At 35.4% G+C, this 17,517-nt stretch overlaps 2 protein-coding genes across 2 annotated transcripts in view; one reads left to right on the top strand and one right to left on the bottom strand.

The window, feature by feature from the left end:
• Positions 1-11,938: 11,938 nt before the first annotated feature.
• Positions 11,939-13,746, bottom strand: LOC108573316 (cytoplasmic phosphatidylinositol transfer protein 1). The gene is made up of 8 exons (XM_017935723.1): positions 13,527-13,746; positions 13,153-13,301; positions 12,983-13,071; positions 12,839-12,846; positions 12,706-12,777; positions 12,535-12,633; positions 12,308-12,463; positions 11,939-12,227 (listed from the first exon to the last, which is right to left on the bottom strand). Exons 1-8 carry the CDS (start codon positions 13,575-13,577, stop codon positions 12,018-12,020), a joined length of 834 nt encoding a protein of 277 aa, XP_017791212.1. The 5' UTR covers positions 13,578-13,746; the 3' UTR covers positions 11,939-12,017.
• A 396-nt stretch (positions 13,747-14,142) lies between these two features.
• LOC108573312 (protein SMG8) overlaps positions 14,143-17,517 on the top strand; it is a 3,927-nt gene continuing 552 nt past the window's right edge. Inside the window, exons 1-13 of the mRNA XM_017935718.1 lie at positions 14,143-14,210; positions 14,365-14,509; positions 14,588-14,862; positions 14,937-15,167; positions 15,226-15,419; positions 15,483-15,586; positions 15,667-15,860; positions 15,947-16,186; positions 16,267-16,470; positions 16,531-16,640; positions 16,694-16,852; positions 16,916-17,126; positions 17,203-17,504. Coding sequence (XP_017791207.1) covers positions 14,170-14,210; positions 14,365-14,509; positions 14,588-14,862; positions 14,937-15,167; positions 15,226-15,419; positions 15,483-15,586; positions 15,667-15,860; positions 15,947-16,186; positions 16,267-16,470; positions 16,531-16,640; positions 16,694-16,852; positions 16,916-17,126; positions 17,203-17,504 — 2,410 coding nt within the window. The 5' untranslated portion in view covers positions 14,143-14,169. The remainder of the gene's footprint in view (positions 14,211-14,364; positions 14,510-14,587; positions 14,863-14,936; positions 15,168-15,225; positions 15,420-15,482; positions 15,587-15,666; positions 15,861-15,946; positions 16,187-16,266; positions 16,471-16,530; positions 16,641-16,693; positions 16,853-16,915; positions 17,127-17,202; positions 17,505-17,517) is intronic.

Genomic DNA, 17,517 nt, shown 5'->3' on the forward strand with positions numbered 1-17,517 from the left:
TTGCAAATAAAGTTTTCTTCATATCTCGAAAAATAACAGATATTTCGTGTAAAAATTTTTTCTCCACTCAGTATAGTAATAATTACAAGCACCGAGCAATAGTTCTTCATATTTAAGCCCGAAATTTCTCAAACGACCCTCGTATTGTACCAGAGAAACAGCTAAATCAGCTCGTCCAAGCTTGTCTAAGGAGTTTAGCCAAACAACAGCCGCGACGTTACTTCAGTCCAAGTAGAACTGGCTCACAATGGTCCACGGTGAACCCATTGGCTTGTTAACGTCGTTTTACTTGCATTCATGTTGTCATGGATGTTGTGTTACAATTCGGGAACAAGATGATCACATTTTGTGCCCGGTTGATTGAAATGTTTTCGTTATGGAAAACGAAGAAAATGGTTGCCGATAGAGAAGAGGAGGTTGAGGAAGAAATATCGAGTGACTTTCTGATAATTGGAAATCGTATAGATGTGTGTGAACAGGACTCACACATCTTCGAATTCCTCGACTTTTATGGGTAAATAGAATGCCTGAACGATGCGATGTATCCCGCTTTCCTGTTAATGAGATGGATAAAAGGGAGTGTGAAGTGGGGTTTAAACGGTTATTGGGTCGGTCGTGATGGCTGGAATGGTGATATGACTGCAGTATTATCTTAGAATTGTAGAATTTAGAGCTGTGTAAAAGTTTATAAAAATTTATAGCAATCTAGTATTGTTGTGAAACAGGTATTTAATCTGAAAATTGGGAAGATCTGAAGCCTAATTGTAATATTGGAGGCACCCCTTATTTTAACTACTGAAATATTTATATTGTTTGCAGAGATATATGAAAATTAATAGCAGAGTTAACAGAGAAGGGAATTGGTTATGTAGATTCTACTCTCGGATGAAGATCAAGAACATCTAAAACTTGATGTATTGGTAACTATTCTTATTTACAGCATAATGTAAAGATTAGAAAATTGTTCATATAAATTGTTATTATTTAAAAAAAAAACAGAAAATTCTGGTCTAATAAGTAGCAAGAAGATTTAAGAGCTGCCATCTTAAAAAAAAGTACCTCATAGCACCAATAATTTATTGCACCAAAAAATCAAACATGAAGAACTATGAGGCAACCAGAGTTCCACAAACCACTACAAAAACCAGGAAAACTTCATTAAACATTCACAGACAAAGTTCACAGAAACAAAAGACCTATCAGGACCTGTTTCTAATGTTTCAAAGAAATCCAAGCATTTGAATAAAGTACCTCAATTTAAGTAATTGTAACATATAGCAGGATCACTTTAAAAAATCTATAACAACCTGTTCCCAACACTTTCAGACATAAAACGCAATATCTAAAAATGGAATATTACTCACCAGGTGTTGCGGAGGAGTCAGAAGAGGCTGGAGAACAGGAACAGGTGCTGGTTCACAATGGAGAACGATTCGAATCTCATGGTGAGCTCACTGTAACGAGGAGCGACGCGATCGTGGCAGAGTACACGCGCTGACTGTTCCACACTGGTTTGGAACGCGTCTAATCGCGCAAGGTGCACCTCCCCTCTCCAATGGCACCAAAGGGTTGCTCGCGCCATCGTCAATCCTTGTTTACGCGGACCGATTATGCGGACCAACCGCGAGACTTGCGGCAACAGGATAACATCTTGAGGACAATAATAGATCCTTTCGTCGCATTATTTAAGTAGACTTAGAATGTTCTTTTTGGACGTGACAGGAAGTGTTTATGTCTTCAATTATGGACACTTTGTGACTTTACTTATAACTCAAAAGTATATTCTAATTGTTGTTCATAGTGAATGAAAATTATTTTTTTTACATTTTGTGCGGAAATGTGATTTAGTGTACAGTTGTTATATACTACAGCCTCTGGTCGAAAAATTAGGGCTCATAATTTTCAACATTTTTCGTGTTTTGACAATATATGGAAGTCAGAAACACTGACATTCTGCCTTATTGCATACTTGTGTATGGACGGTGATCCCAGTACACATGTATGCAGGATCGGGCACCGTGTCATAGAGCCAAATGCGTCAGAGAATTACTCTCATTAAAGAAAATCCCCATACTCCCATGGCCAGGCAACTCTCCCGATATAAATTCAATTGAGAATGTTTGGAGTTGTACACTTATATACATATATACATACTCTTCGTTCAAAATAAGAATAACCTCGTTTTGCGCATGGGACGTGCGTAAGGCAGGGCTAGAACCACTAGAACGTCCAAACCCCCACTTAACCGCCTACGTTTTCCTCCATCTTACCCTCTGCTACGCTCTCTGTCTATGCGCAGAACGGACGAAAATCGGTCCGAGAGTGAGGTTATTCTTATTTTAAACGAACAGTACATCACCAGTTACTACATTAGCTAATTTAAAGAAAAAAAATTCTGGATATTTGGCAAAATCATCCAAAAATAAAGGACGTGATAAAACAGTGCATACGGAGTATGCCGGAAAAGATACATGCTGCAATCAAAGCAAAGGGGAGAAACACAAATTATTTATATGTATATGTGTACTTCGGTAGTTACTAAAAATTCTTATTAAATTACGTTCAGGCCTTTAAATGTGACTAAAAATATGAAAGATGTTGAAAATTATGAGTAGCCCTAATTTCTTGGCCAGATGCTATATATCAAATTTTATGGGATTTAGTATGTTGGTTACACATTAAAGACTCTATTCCATTATTTTTTTAATTATTGTTGCGGTACTTTGTAGTTATATGATTGAAATTGAATGAAATTGTTTAAGGTCCAACCTAGTACAGACATTCCTATCATGTCTACCAAAGACCATTTTTATGATTGAAAAATTGTGTTAAAAATTTGAGTAAAAAGTACTCGTAATAGAGTCAAAACTTTCTCCACACGTCGACACCATAAATTAGGTCCAAACTGATCACAGATGTGTTCAAACGATTTATAATAAGCGTGTATTAAAAATTCTCATATAAGGGAAACCTGTACAAAATCGTATATCATACTTGTCCGGTCGCGTAGCCCACCGGCCAGTAAGGAGCCATAAACCAATTAAACAGTCCTTTCCAGCCTTCTTCCTAGCCCCTAACAAATTCCTTTCCTACCATAAAGAAGTTCAAGACGCATCCTGATTATATTTACCATCCCTTTCCCCTTTCCGGGTTTTCCCCAAATTATTTCAACCTTTGCAAGCCACCTTCACTCTCACGTTCTCCTTCCACTAGTTTTCCTAATATCCAATAACATATCCGCATTTTTCGATTCCTTCCTTTCACCACCGAGGTAATATATTCGAACGCACAACTCCAAAATTGATGATTCAAAAACATTCCGACCAAGGGACACGTTATTCACCATCTCCACACCAACTATTAGAATTTCACCCTTCCGGTATTAATTTGACAGGAGCGCACCGATACCACTCGCGTTCGAGATCAAACAATTTTCGTGTCGCGAGCCGAGCATTGTACAATACTTATTTCCACGATTTTGCTATTATTTTTTGCCATACTGAAGTGTCCGTTAGCAGTACTTTGTTATAAACCCAGTAAATTCTAAAAAATTATTTAATTTATTGTGTTTTCAAGTGCTCCGATCTTATACTCTGCTGTTTTGAAAACTGTACTATAGTGTTTTGATAATTAGCAAATAAGTTACATTACAATATTTATCACCAGTATCTATTGACATTATATTTCGAAAATTGTTGCCGGTCATTTTCGTCTTCATATTCAATTATAAAGAAAAGGTTGTCTTCATGCGTCCTGATGCATAATTGGACGGGGTAAAACCGGCATAGAGACGTCTATTTAAGTTAGTTACGTACTGTCTGACAAACCTGAAGTGAAGCCTCTGACGTCCCAGCCTAGCAAAGGCTGGGAGGCAAAATAGGCGGTTCAGGTCATCCCCACTACTCTTGGGTCTTACACTGCAGGCGCTTGAGGAGAAGTTGCGTTGTAGGTAAATGGTTTAGACAAACGAATTTAAGTCAGCTGTCGATAATGTAACACGCTGATGAAAGAACGGAAAACTAAAAATTATTTGGTCGCCTTGTCCTCTTACCTACGTTGGCGCGTAAGACGTATTTAATAGCGCAGACGTTAATTTCTAAGCGACTCATACACAATAAATTGTTATTGTAAATGAAACCTCAGGAGAAGTATTAATATTTTTTAACAGTTGAAAAACTAAAAAGGAAATATTTTTTTGCTATTCCTGAATAATAAAAGTAGATTTCGGCGCATTAAAAAATTGCTTAAGGAGCTAAAAAATTTTTGGCTGCAATGAAAAATAGCGTGCCACCACAGACCGACAGCCACTTTTTACAGCCAATAAAAGCCATCAAACAGCCATTATTTAATGTTAAAATTTTGAAAAATTTGACAAAATCAGACGACATGTCGTCACTTTAACCGTAATTTTTCGGCTTTTTTAAAGATAACATTTCGAACTTGGGCTCATTTCATAGCAATAAACATAGCAATAATCGCTGCTAAAGTTTCAATTACTAATTTGACACTATTCCCACTCATAGAATAATTTTGAAAAAATACCATTGGATTGCTTGAGTTTTAACCTGTAAAATAAGCTTATCGAAATAATAGACAAATTTTGGTAACATGGACTAAAAAAAATAAAGTTTACCATAATGCACGTCGTTTGGCGTCGCGCAGGCATCTGTTCGCCTGTTTATGGTGTCTGCGCGACGTAAATTTAATTTTTTTTCGAGCGCTTGAAAATATCATTCCGGTGAATTATCGACTGCTCATCTGTTTACCGACTGCTCGAACGAGACCCGATCGTCATCTATTGTTCATAGAAGAGTAGGTGCGACAGTCTTATTCTATCTCTATTGGCCGACTATAAGGTAAAACCTAAGAGTAACTGCGATAGCCTTATTCTATCCCTATTGGCTTACTAACAGCGAGCCGTCGCAAGATCCCCTACATTTCCCACTTTTAGGCCCTGTGTGACGTCAGAGGCTTCACTTTAGGTTTGTCAGACTATACATAGTATTTCATTTCTGTTTAAGGGTGTTCACAAGATGTCGCGTAATTATTAATGAAAACCTACTAGAAAAAAAGGAAAAAATAAAAATTGGCGAGAAAAATAATTAGATTAAATAAATATGGAGTTGATAACATTTGCGTATACATATTGTCACGAAGAATATGGCACGAGCCGTTTGCAAGAAGGTTAAGTACCGGCTGGGGACCAGAAGAACTTGATCATTTTCAATGTTATCCTTGTTAATTTAGATCAGGGGCAATAAAACCGTATAGTGCATATGGTTTTACCCTTCCCGTGGGACAAAATCGAAAAAAGTAGAGGTTTCGTTTTATTGTTAATTGAAGTAATTAAGAAGAATTTTTAAATTTTATTTCTGTTATTTTTCGTTCATTACGAGCTCGTTGAATAAATACAAATTTTTTTAACAAATTACAAAGTTATTGTAATTCGAACTTTAAGTATACGGTTTTGTACGGGTTTCCCCTGCTCAGTTATAAATCAAACTTTGTCAAGCTACTCTTCATCTCCTCTACAAATGCAATCCAATCCTCCATAAACTGACGCTACAACGTATGTATATCAAAAATCGTCCGAGTTTCTTCTATAAAAATAAACAAATAAACCAAGTAAAAAATTGAACTTCCTCGATCTACCATTCGTTATACCTGAAACTTCATCTCCAGCCATCAATTACCAAACGATCAGCCCACATTACACCCTAACAATCTAGAATTCCAAAGTCTAGAATTCCATAACCAAGTGTATATAGAGTGAAACTCAGTCCAGTTGTAATCCTGATTACGCAAACGACGAGGACGGAAAGAAGGTGGAGAGAGTGTGTTAATTAAACGGATGGTCGATTACGAAACACAAAACGATAGGGTAAAGGCGAGGGTTTTGGGGGAGAGACGAAGGGGACGCTGTTAATTAATTCAAATAATAGGACGGTCAGCGTCGATCGAATGAATTTCCGTTAATTCCAAAATATCCTGATTGTTAGACCGTTCACGTGTCTAAGCTGCTCACGCGGCCCACAGGACACGTGACACGGGACGCCACGTGATCTATGGAGCGAGAGAGAGTGGGAAGAGTCCGTTCTTTCCTTATGGTGGAAAAGCGTCCCGTTCTTTCTTACCACGTGACTACGCTTTTAACCATTTCCAATCGTTTACATAACCTCTTAGGGACCAGGAAAATCCTTCTAGCCTTGCTCTTGCCTGTTAATTATAACTGGTTAGTTTATTGAAGGTTGGCTGTAGCGAGGAAAGGAGTCCTTTTAATACTCCCCAAGGGGGAGATAGATCTTTTGAATGGGCTCTTACTTCAGACTATTGTTGCTAAGTCTTCCAAATATATATGAATTATGTGTTAATCTACTGGAATTTTTTAGCATGTTTCTGCTGGATTGTTGAAATTAATTTCCTAAAGGAGATAACTCGTGTGTAAACGTCCCAGTAGGTTTCTTGTTCTTAGAATGATGAACAGATACAATTTCTTCTTAAAAGGAAATCTTCATTATTGTTTCGTTGTTATATTATGTTATAGTACATTTTCAAGATAAATTCCTGATATTTCATTTTTAGTTTAAATAGAAGTAACTATTTTTAAATATTTTATGATAAATTTTTGGAATAGTTTACTAAGAAAAAATGCTTAACATGTGGTTCTCTTCTGTTTTTCATTTTCTTCTGCACTATGTAATAAGGTAAAGGTACCAGTAGTTGACCAGTTAACACTTTGCCGGCCGCTGATTTGTCGCATGGAATTTACGTTGCCGCCGGCGAGTTTCGCGCGGGTTCTACTGCTCGCCGACGGTGATATTTTCGCTATCCTTTGTACATGCGGTATGGTTATTATTAAAAAAGGCACTAAAATAAATAAATCATCATCAAGAAACAATTCCACACTTGACATTATGTCTTGTGGGCACGGTGTTTGCAATCCAGACTCTTCCAGACACCTATGGAGGTCAGGTTCAAAATCAATTTCTGACCAATCATTTGGTAAAGTACTCTCTTCGTCACTATCGGAGTCACTGATTATTGGTCTTCCGTTATTTATAAATCTTCTCACAACGATATCGCTCGCACTATCCGAATCGCTATCACTTTTGCTATCGGTATCATTGTACACGTCTGATAACTCATCGGCATATATTTCTTCATTGCGTGACATTTTGAAGGGTATTTTATAACAGTGAATCTAAGCTTTCAAGATGCGAAGACTGCGAAAGACTATCTGAAACTAACAGAACAAAAAGAATGTCAAGAAAAGACAATCGGGACAGTTAAAACAGAAGCATAGTGGAAACATCGTAGTTGCGTTGAACCGAAGTCACGCGTACGTGACAGCGGCCGATAACCGTTGGCGAGAAAAAGTCACGGCAGCGTGACAGCGGCCGGCAAAGTGTTAAGAGAAATCCTCCACACGAACAATAGTGACCACTTGCTCTGTCATTAAATAGCGAAAGTCGATGCCTGAAGATACTCTTTAAGCCTTCTAGATTATGTAACAAGATCAATTTTAAAAAAAAGTTATGTTATAAAAATTTTAAAAACATATTTAAAAATTCAGTAATTGCTTCAGAAGTTGACCACTCTTAAAAATGAAAAAACTAGTAATTGACCCTCTGTTCGTTAGTAGTTGACCACTTATACTAGAAGGAGGGTTAAAGCAATAATGTTGACAATCATTTTTTCAACAATTACCAGCACAAGTTATAATTAGAATGGAAAGTAGAAATAAAACAATTCAATTCCATAATCGCCCGTACATTTCCATGGATGAAATAAAAATAAAAATAAATAAAAAAAAATTTTTTTAAATAAATAAATAAATTTCTAAAATAAATAATTAAGTAAATGCATTTTAATTTTCCGGTGGTGTTTATAATATCACGCACATGGTTATTTTAAAAAAGTGGACACTGGACGGAGTCAATAATTGACCGTGGATCAGTCAATAGTTGACCATGCGGTCATTCAAAATTTAGAACTATATTTTGTACTTCTAACAAAGTTAAATGCAAAATGGATACATTATAAATCGTAAACAAATTTAAATAACTCACGTCAGTAATTGACCACGTCTGTTAACATTTAAAAACTATTATAATAACAAAATTCAGAATTTGACCCCCTAATAAACTATTGCTTTTTGTGGTTAGAATAACAAAAATGTTGCATTTATCACTTATAAAACGCTGTAAGAATTTAAAAAGTAAATAATTCAGTCACGAAGAGTTCACAACGTATGGATTTGTTTACCTGAACCGTACAGCTGTCTTAACAGAAACGTTAAGGAAATAACAATATAGAGGCATATTACTTACCATAATGAATTTAGACGTCCGTTGTTACTACGCATACTTCTCGTCACATGTAATTCTTTTGAAATTTAACCGATAGATGTCTTGGCATGTCAGGTGCATTTTTTTCAAAAGAGTATCGCTTATAAAAACCTAATTTTTTACGTTTCTCTAAAAACTGATCAACTACTGATACCTTTACCTTACTATGTACAATACTTAATAAGTTTCTATAATATGAAATTATGAATCCTGGAATCTTCAGTGAAACATACTTAAAATTTATTTCACCATTTTAATAATCTATAATTTATATAAACTTCAGTTGAATAAATATACACACCTATTTATGATAAACACCAGAATCGTAATTCTCTGTCTTCGAAACAGGCGAAACTTTGTGAAGAGTGCCTAAAACAAAATATAAAATAAAGAAGAAAATCGGCTTTGAAATAAAAATAAATGTCCATGCTGGAGATTTATTCGATGATTGAATTGCCATTTTAGAATATCAAATTACCTGAGGTTCGTCGGTGTATCATTTCCAACTACCCGCAAGTAAAAAGAAAACAATCACCGATCCTCTATAAAACGTCGAAATAAACTTTATTATGACGAAACGAAAAATAGAAGAACAAAATGTTTCAGAAGGTCGTTATTTTTGCAAGTAATAGAAAGAAATAAAAATAATAAACAAATGACAGCGAATATATATATATATATGGAAGATGATTGGTTTTATTGATCTTTTTCCAGGAAGCAATTTCTGTCGAACGAGATGAAGTTACAATGAAATTCGTGGAAAATAAGAACAGGACATCCGTGATCCTTTCAATACAACGCCGCTCAAAAGTCTCGAATCACCTATTTCGCGACAATAGATTAGGTAGTTGGTTCAATCGCGTCTCTAGCAACAGGTAGTAATATTTCGATCGATAATGTAACCAACTGAGCTTATTTCTAACAATAATTCTTTAAGATATAAAAAAAAAGAGAATCATTTGGAATTTTTTACAGAAGAAATAATTGTTGTAAATAATAAGATTGGAAATGTTATGAAATTGTTTGGAAAAGATGGAGGGAACCAGTTGGAAGGAGAATAAGAGAAACAAATGAATAAGAAAGTGAGCAAAAAGGAGAGAAGGAACAAAGTGGAGAGAGAGTGGAGAGAGATTAGAACAGAGTGGTGGGGAGTAGTAAAAGCGGATAGTGACCAATGAAAACAGGCAATCAGAAAGGGAAGTACCTAAAGAGGTGAAGTAGTTGGGAAGTACATACTCACAACATCAGTAGCAGGGAATAAAGGGGAAGATGCTTACGGTGAGGTGTACCTAAAGAGAAGAATAATTAAAGAGGTGAAATGATTAAAGAGGAGCATTCTTTAAAAGGAATTTAGAAAAGAAGAAATTTAAAAAAAGCTTATTAAAAGAACTTAAAAAAAAAAGGATACATAAACAGGGGAATATTTAAGCAATGAAGCATCTAAAAAGAGGATTCCCACTTTAAAGAGGGGAATTCTTAAAAAAGGAGTACCTGATGAGAGAAGAAATTAAAGGCAAATATTTCTACCAAAGAACTACCTGAACAGAATAATAATTAAGGAAGAAACACCTTAAGACTTAGAAATTACAAAAAGAGAGCACATTTAAAGTAGAAAATACCTAAAGCTAGAAATTCCTAAAAGGGGAGATAAAAAGAGAAATTTCCCAAAAGAAAAATTTCCCAAAAGAAAAATTTCTTAAGAACAAAAACAAATAACCATAAAGGAAAAGAGGAACAAAAATCAAAGCCCAGAACAATTCAATATTGAGGGACAAAAATATGCCTGCAATTCTCGATACCAGACTTTTGAATAGTAGTGTATAACACAGAAGAGAAAAACTGTGACAAATAAAAAATGCAGGACAGAACGATGGCATTGTTATCGGCAATTCTATCAATTATTCGCGTTCACGTCACCAGCGCGTAGACCAGACATGGAAAGGAGATGGGTTATCTGACTGCTACGGTTTTCACCCACTTTTCGTCTCTTTTTCTTTCACATGCTATCCTGATTCCGTATTCGTACTGCTCGATAAATTCAATGAACGACCAAATGGAGAGGGGTATTATAAGTAGGTCGAGCAGTTTTATACGTAGATTAAAGTTTATTAATTTCGTACCGTCTTTGAAGACAATTAAAAGTTTAGAACTTCTTCTGGAGATGCTCTGATTACCCTTAGTCTAGGTAATATTTCATTCCAACCAATATGTCTGACTTGAGAAACTTTGCAAGCATCATCTCACTTTGCAATCCTTGGTGCAAGGATTTTTTGAATGAAAATGGTACTTGTGGAGTTAAGGATTAGTGTATGAATTAAATGTTATCATACATCCTGCTAACACAAAATATCTTAAACATGAATGAAAATGAAGAATTCAATGGGTTTATTTAGTCCTTTGTAAGGCAAACTCTAAGCATACAGTGATGCTATTTATTCACCAAGCTTTTCCCTCCAGCAGGATACTATTGCACTAGGAATTCAATATTGAATTAACTAGCTAGTTGCAAGTTTGCAAACTAAACAATAAAACATTTTTATGAAAAGAATGACTTGAAATGTTTATTTAAATACAGATACATACAGTAAAGAAGCAATCAAATACTTCACAGTGAGTGGAACACAATTATAAACGTGCCAGGAACTTTGAGAAATTAACAGTAAGATTTTGAACAATGATCCTTTCCAACGGCACGAAAGTGTGTATAGAAATCGTAATCTTTCAGGTTTATCCCAGAGTTACAAGTGAGCAATGTGCAAATTTTTTTGTGCTTTGTTTTGGTATCGTTTTAACGTACTCTTGGTCCCCAGAAATTGTTAGACAATACACAAATGATCTACTAAAAACGGAAAAAAAAGGTTCAAATATTTTAAGTAAAATTAAAGACAGGTACTTTTGCTTTTATTAAAGACTGCAACAATAAAAATTTATGCTCTAGTTTCGATTAACTCTGTATGTACAACCTGCTTCCCAATTAAAAAAATACATTAACTACCTATTAATACAAAGCTTCATTACCAAAAGAAAAAAGAAAACACAATTCAGTAGTGCCTGATTACACACACGCGCGCGCGCGCGCGCGCACACACACACACATAGTCACAGTATCTCTTATAATATTTAACAATTCTTATGCTAAATGCTATCACTGGTTTTTACAATAGTTTTCATACATGAAAATAGAGTACGCCTTTCCCTAACTAGGTCTCCGAGTCTTGTTAACATTATATTACATTCACACTGATTTTGTTCCTACATTTTGCATACAATCAAAGTACTGGGAAACAATGATCTTAAATGTGTAATCTCAAAAATAGCTATTAGAACCAATATAGAACTAATAATGATCATGGTGCAAATAATTGGTGTATTCTTCCAAATACTGCTTTCAGCTAGCTCAAAACTTGTTCTAACACAGTTTGTATAATCTATAAAAAAAATATTCAATACAGCAACAACCTTACATAAAATGATTTGTAAAAGAAATATAAAGCCTTTATCCACTGTTGGAGCTTTGAGATCAGACATCTGATCCTAATGTGGATACGCACATATATACACGCAGAATCGAAATCACCGTTGTTTATTTGCACAATTTTTAATTACGTTCCCTAGATGAGGCTACCAGCTAACCTAATTCCTCTAGAACAGCGGCGATGACCAAGAGAATCATGATCGACTCTGTGTGGGAGATTTTGGTACTGGTGAGGTTGGTGTGGTCGGCATCTCATTGTTCGAATTTCTGAGTCGCACTTTCTCGTTAGTCTCTGCTTGCATCCTATGTTCATATTCTCGAACATCTTCCAATGTCATATCATACCACTCATCGATCCATGCAAACGCTTGACGATGACCGAGTATTAAAATATCTTTTACACACTGTAGGTATAAAAGTATGAACTCACTAATTGCAAAATATGTGATTTAAACACCAAAATGTCGTGCAGAAGGATAATTACTCTATGAATGAAGTCTTCCACTCGAGTTTGCATACCCCAAACCTCAAAAGAGGCGTGAACTAGTTTGTAGGAACACATTATTGGGTGCATTGTATCCCTCCATCCCTCTACCAACGGCCCACGACCGGTTCGTTTAGATTGAAAAAATTTTGGGTCCTATAATCAAAGTATTTAAGCATATCAACATGCAACTGACTGTACAAAACAAGTGCAATGACATATATTACCTCTCTTGCTTTGTAATGCTTTGTAGGAAGTTCATCATATGCAATGTCTACAAAGTCAACTTCACGATGAATCAATTCAATAGGAGACAGACCTAAGCACTATTTGAAATATAATATGAGTAACAGAACACTAGTCCTGTTAATGCATAAAGCACACACTAATTTACATACGTTTTCTGTGGATCCATTGTTATCTTCATATCTGGTTTTTATGGTTATGTGAAATTTTGGAATAAAGGAACACTGTAAAATGAAATTTTATGTAAAAGGAAATCACAATAGGATCTAAGACATTGATACTTACAGTGTACACTTCAGTGACCAAAAATAACATGCAAACAAAAATTGGAATATTATTAAATTAGAATGTAGCTTGCTTATAGCAGCTTGTATACAACAGACTTTTATGAATTCTATTTAATGGTATATTAACTATACTTTAATATACCTGTGATGGTAAAAGGATAATAGTTCCATGCCTTCTCTGTGACATAGAATATTCTTGGAATAACAGACTGAATCCAATAAGGTAATTTACTGCAATATAACACACAGATTAAAAAAATCAACCTCCTTAAGAACCCAAATGTATGAAACACATGGTATCAGGATTATCACCTAGACAAATGAATTCTTTTCTCTGTGTACTGGCCCTTTCCATGATCCGGATGATCACATTCTACATTTTCAACCACTTCAACACCCTCATCATTATCCGATTGCTCATGACTATGTCTAGCAATCATATAAAGTTGTCCTATACGATACTACAAATAAATTGCCAATGATTATAATCCTTTAATTCACAAATCATCTAAATCAAATTATCATCTTTAATTTTTTAAGTTAATATTGCATAATAGAAAAAAAAGTTAACTGATGAAGTACAAAAAAATGTATTCCAGTGAAACTTTGTATTGATTGCTTATAGGAGAAGTATTCATTGAAAAGTATAGTGACGATTAACACTAAAAAATTCAAAAATGAAGTACCTCTTCTGTGGTAAGCGGCATGCATATGCGGTATTCCTTCGTTAATACCATAATTGGAAAAAAAATCTGACAACCCTCTACGATAGCATCAAATTAATACTTGTTGGTGGAACTGTTACTTTTTCCTTAGCAAATAAATATCGTACTCGTATAATTGTCATGTAAATATAATTCCACAATCTGTAAAGCGATGAAGTAATGAACAATCGAATAAAATGAAGTCCGCCCCCTACTTCTTGAATCGATAATAAAGCCTGACACTCTAACCCTTGCATAGACGAATATATAACTAGAAATCTCGTAAATAAAAAGTCCTAGTGACGCAAATTATTTAATAATGATTAATTAACGATAATCAAACCTCGATAGTTGTGTAATTCTTTAACTTCCTGTAACCATAGCAACTATGAAAAATTCTAATGAGCTAATAACACACGGTAATTTTAATAATATATATTTTTTTTAGAAATTGTGCAAACAAAAAGATTAAGATTTAGGTAATTTTGTTTCAGTTTTGAATATTGACAGGAGATGCACTTGCACTTGCACTCTGCTGTAAACATACTGAAGTGCAACGAATTGTGTTACTTAATTCGTATAACGTACGATGACATAACCTCTTTCTCATTTAAATATATATATAATGCGACCACAAAAATTTCGGTTGCCATGCAGCGCAGAGAGGTAATTGAAACAAAATTCCTCCCCTTTAATGCGTAAAAAATGTGTTTATTTCGAAAATAATTTTATTCATAAATTCAAAAAAGCAATGCTAATAATAATAATGGATATAATCCCCTTTTCAAAACAAAAATGATATTTAATTGAACTGTTTTAGTTTTGTGCACACAGACAAAAAAGTAGTGATCGTATCTGTATTTGGGAAATCACAGTATCGTGCAAAAGGATGCAAAACCAATATGCTCAGTTCCATCCTGCAAGTGGGCCTCCTGGATGAACCAGAAGTGGACAAAGAATCATTTGTAAAAAGTTTTTTGAACTTACATTAAAAATTTCAAAATAATGTGTTTTAATAATAACATTTACTATGTTATCTATAGTGTGAGATCGAAGGATACTATGATTCAAAAGATAGGACTATATATTTACATTTAAGAGGACTCCTAGATACACATACCCTAATGGCAGAATATGACAAGTTCTTAGAAAACCAGGACTGCAAAGATTTTCTCAGTGTGTGGGCTCATATGAGAGATAAATATGCTAGAGCCCTACTTGTTCTGTTTCACATATCACATGTGATTGTCCTCACTCATTCAACTCACACATTTGACTACAGTTATGTACACTTATTCAGAGCCATGGACATTGTCAGGTATGAATTCATCTTTCTTTAGAAAAGTGTATTTAACTAGAATTGTTCTATGATTTTATAAATATTGTTTTCAGGCAGAAAATTTCACCACAACTGTCAGATGTTCTGAGTTGCATTTACAGTTTGCCCAAAGACTGGGTGTCCAATGTCAGACCCTGCTCTCCAAGAGTTTTATTTTATTTTGAAACTTGTCCTGCAGTATTTCAAGACCCCGCTAGTGGAGCTAACATCAAGAAGCTGGAGCATTCTTTGGAAGATCAGATTTATCAAGTTTTAAGAAAGAACCGTATAGTGACTAACATTAGGTACACAAATATTTAACTACAAAAATGTTCAATTTTTAATACATGGGGGAATTTTCAGTTCCAATTCCTTATTTGCAATTCCTGCAAACCAAGAGTTTGTCTATGTACATACTGGTACAACTGAATCTAGAGATATTTTGGGTTACATGGCTAGGAAACTTATACAAAGTTGCAAAGTTAGTTCTGGAGGTAGTACCTCCAGAAGTTTGGCCAGCCAAGACTCCAATATTCAAATAGATGATTCAGAAACAGGTAAATAAATCATTAAATCAAAATCAATTTATTAAAATAACATTTTTTTTTATATATTTACAGAGACTCGTTCCTTCAGATTATTCCTACAACAGCATATAAACCTAGCTTTTGCAAGGGGCTTTGATGATAATGTTGGAAGGCATACTGTGCCTGCCTATTTCGAGGTTTGACTTCTGAATTCAAAAATTATAATCTAATACATACAAAACATAGTCTAATAACTTTATTTCTTCTTTTCCATCAGATACCCAGTATTGCAATATTTTGTGATGTAGCAAATAAAGTATATGACTACTTCATACATGGAACAGATAAGGAACTGTTAACCTTGCACAGCTTACTGGACACAGATGTGAAGTTCAGCAAAAGTAGATGTAGTAAAGTGCTCCCAAGAGCCCTTCAGACCTATCAGGAGAATCTTCCTCAACACTATACAAGGTACAGGCTCACATATCTACGTCAGAAATTGTTCAAGATCTTTTTAAAGAAAATTTACTTAAAATGACTATTTGATTTTTTATTAGAGCTTATCACGAGACAAAATTGGCTCACGCTATGGCAGTTTTTGAGATGCACGCAAGGGGTCCTCTGTTTGAGGAGTTCAGTGAGAAGTTACAAGCTGAATGTGAGAAGCACTGGCGGTCTGGGAGGCAAATGTGCGAAGTACTGTCTCTGACAGGCAATCCCTGCACAAACCCCATACACAGAGGCGGAAGTGAGGGTGCTGGCGGTGGGGAACAGGCGGAGCAAAGGGACGGGGATAAGTAAGTGTCGCTTGGAAACAGATTTATCACATCATACTGCATATTATGTAACTCTAATGTAAGGTTATTCCACTTCACAGTGATTTGCCAATTAGAGAGCACTGCAGTGGAGTTCGATATATTTGTGCCTGTAATTGTGGTCGTTGTCAAGGTTCCAGGGAGGACCCCTTTAGTTTAAGGCAGGCCAACTACGACTATTTTCAAATGCTGGCCAAACAATGTGGCTGTGCTCAGTTGGAGAGCACACAGTTTCCTGTTTTCCAGCCAAGTACTCATAACTATAGGTAAAATTTAAAGAAAATTGTTTTCTGGATTTTGAGAATAATAGTTTGTACTTTTCACAGACCAGCACAGCTGTTTTCTACTAAGCGAAAGGATTCATTCAGTCATGGAGAGTCTCCTACACCTCAGGGAAACACACAAGCTTGCAGCCTTGGAGTTAACACTCTAAATGGTATTTGTATTTTATTATTTATGGTTACTTGTAGTTACAGTGCATTTTTTCAGATGATATTCGCACACCATATGGAAGTGGTGGTCAATCAGAACAAACTAGCGAGACTAATGAAGATGCTCCTAAGCTGAGCAGTAAAACTAGCCTAACACCAAGTGATGCGCACAAGGTTGTCATAGAAGTGTCTGATAGTGATGCAGAAAATTCGAAGGGTAAATATTTGTTAAAAAAATTCTATATTGCAAATTTAACATTAATGTACTCTAATTCTACAGAGAAGTCCTTAGTTAGGCAGCCATCAACAACAGAATATCTACCAGGAATGTTGCACACAGAGTCACCAGCTGGCTTGTTACCACAATTTTCCAGCTGGTCTCTAGTTTGCCTTGGACCAAGTAGCCTATACTCTCACAACTTAGGATTACAACATCAAGCTGGCGTTTTACCTACTTCTGCTTTTCTTTTACCATGGGATGTAACTGTAAGGTAATCAAACTTTGAATAAAACATTTTCCTACCACTGAATTGGGTATTTAATTTTTACAAACTAATTCTTCAACAGATTAGAACATCAGAAAGAGAGAGGTTCCCTGTGGCCCACTATAGGTGATCATGGTTACTGTCCAAGAGGAAAAAATTTCCAGAACATGAACACAATACGCGGTAGGAAATCCAAGGGTGGTAAAGAATTTGTGGTGAAAATATTTGTTGGAGTGGAATACGAGTGTCCAAGAGGACACAGATTTATGGCATCAGCACCGGACAAGGTTCTGAAGGCCACAGGAAATGGGATTGTGAAGGACAGTGGAAATAAAGTTACATCCAGCACTGCAGATATGCCTCTTTACTTCCCCTGTCCTTGCAGGTATATAAGATA

Source organism: Habropoda laboriosa, unplaced genomic scaffold, assembly GCF_001263275.1.
Source record: "Habropoda laboriosa isolate 0110345459 unplaced genomic scaffold, ASM126327v1 scaffold134, whole genome shotgun sequence".
Lineage (NCBI taxonomy): Eukaryota > Metazoa > Arthropoda > Insecta > Hymenoptera > Apidae > Habropoda > Habropoda laboriosa.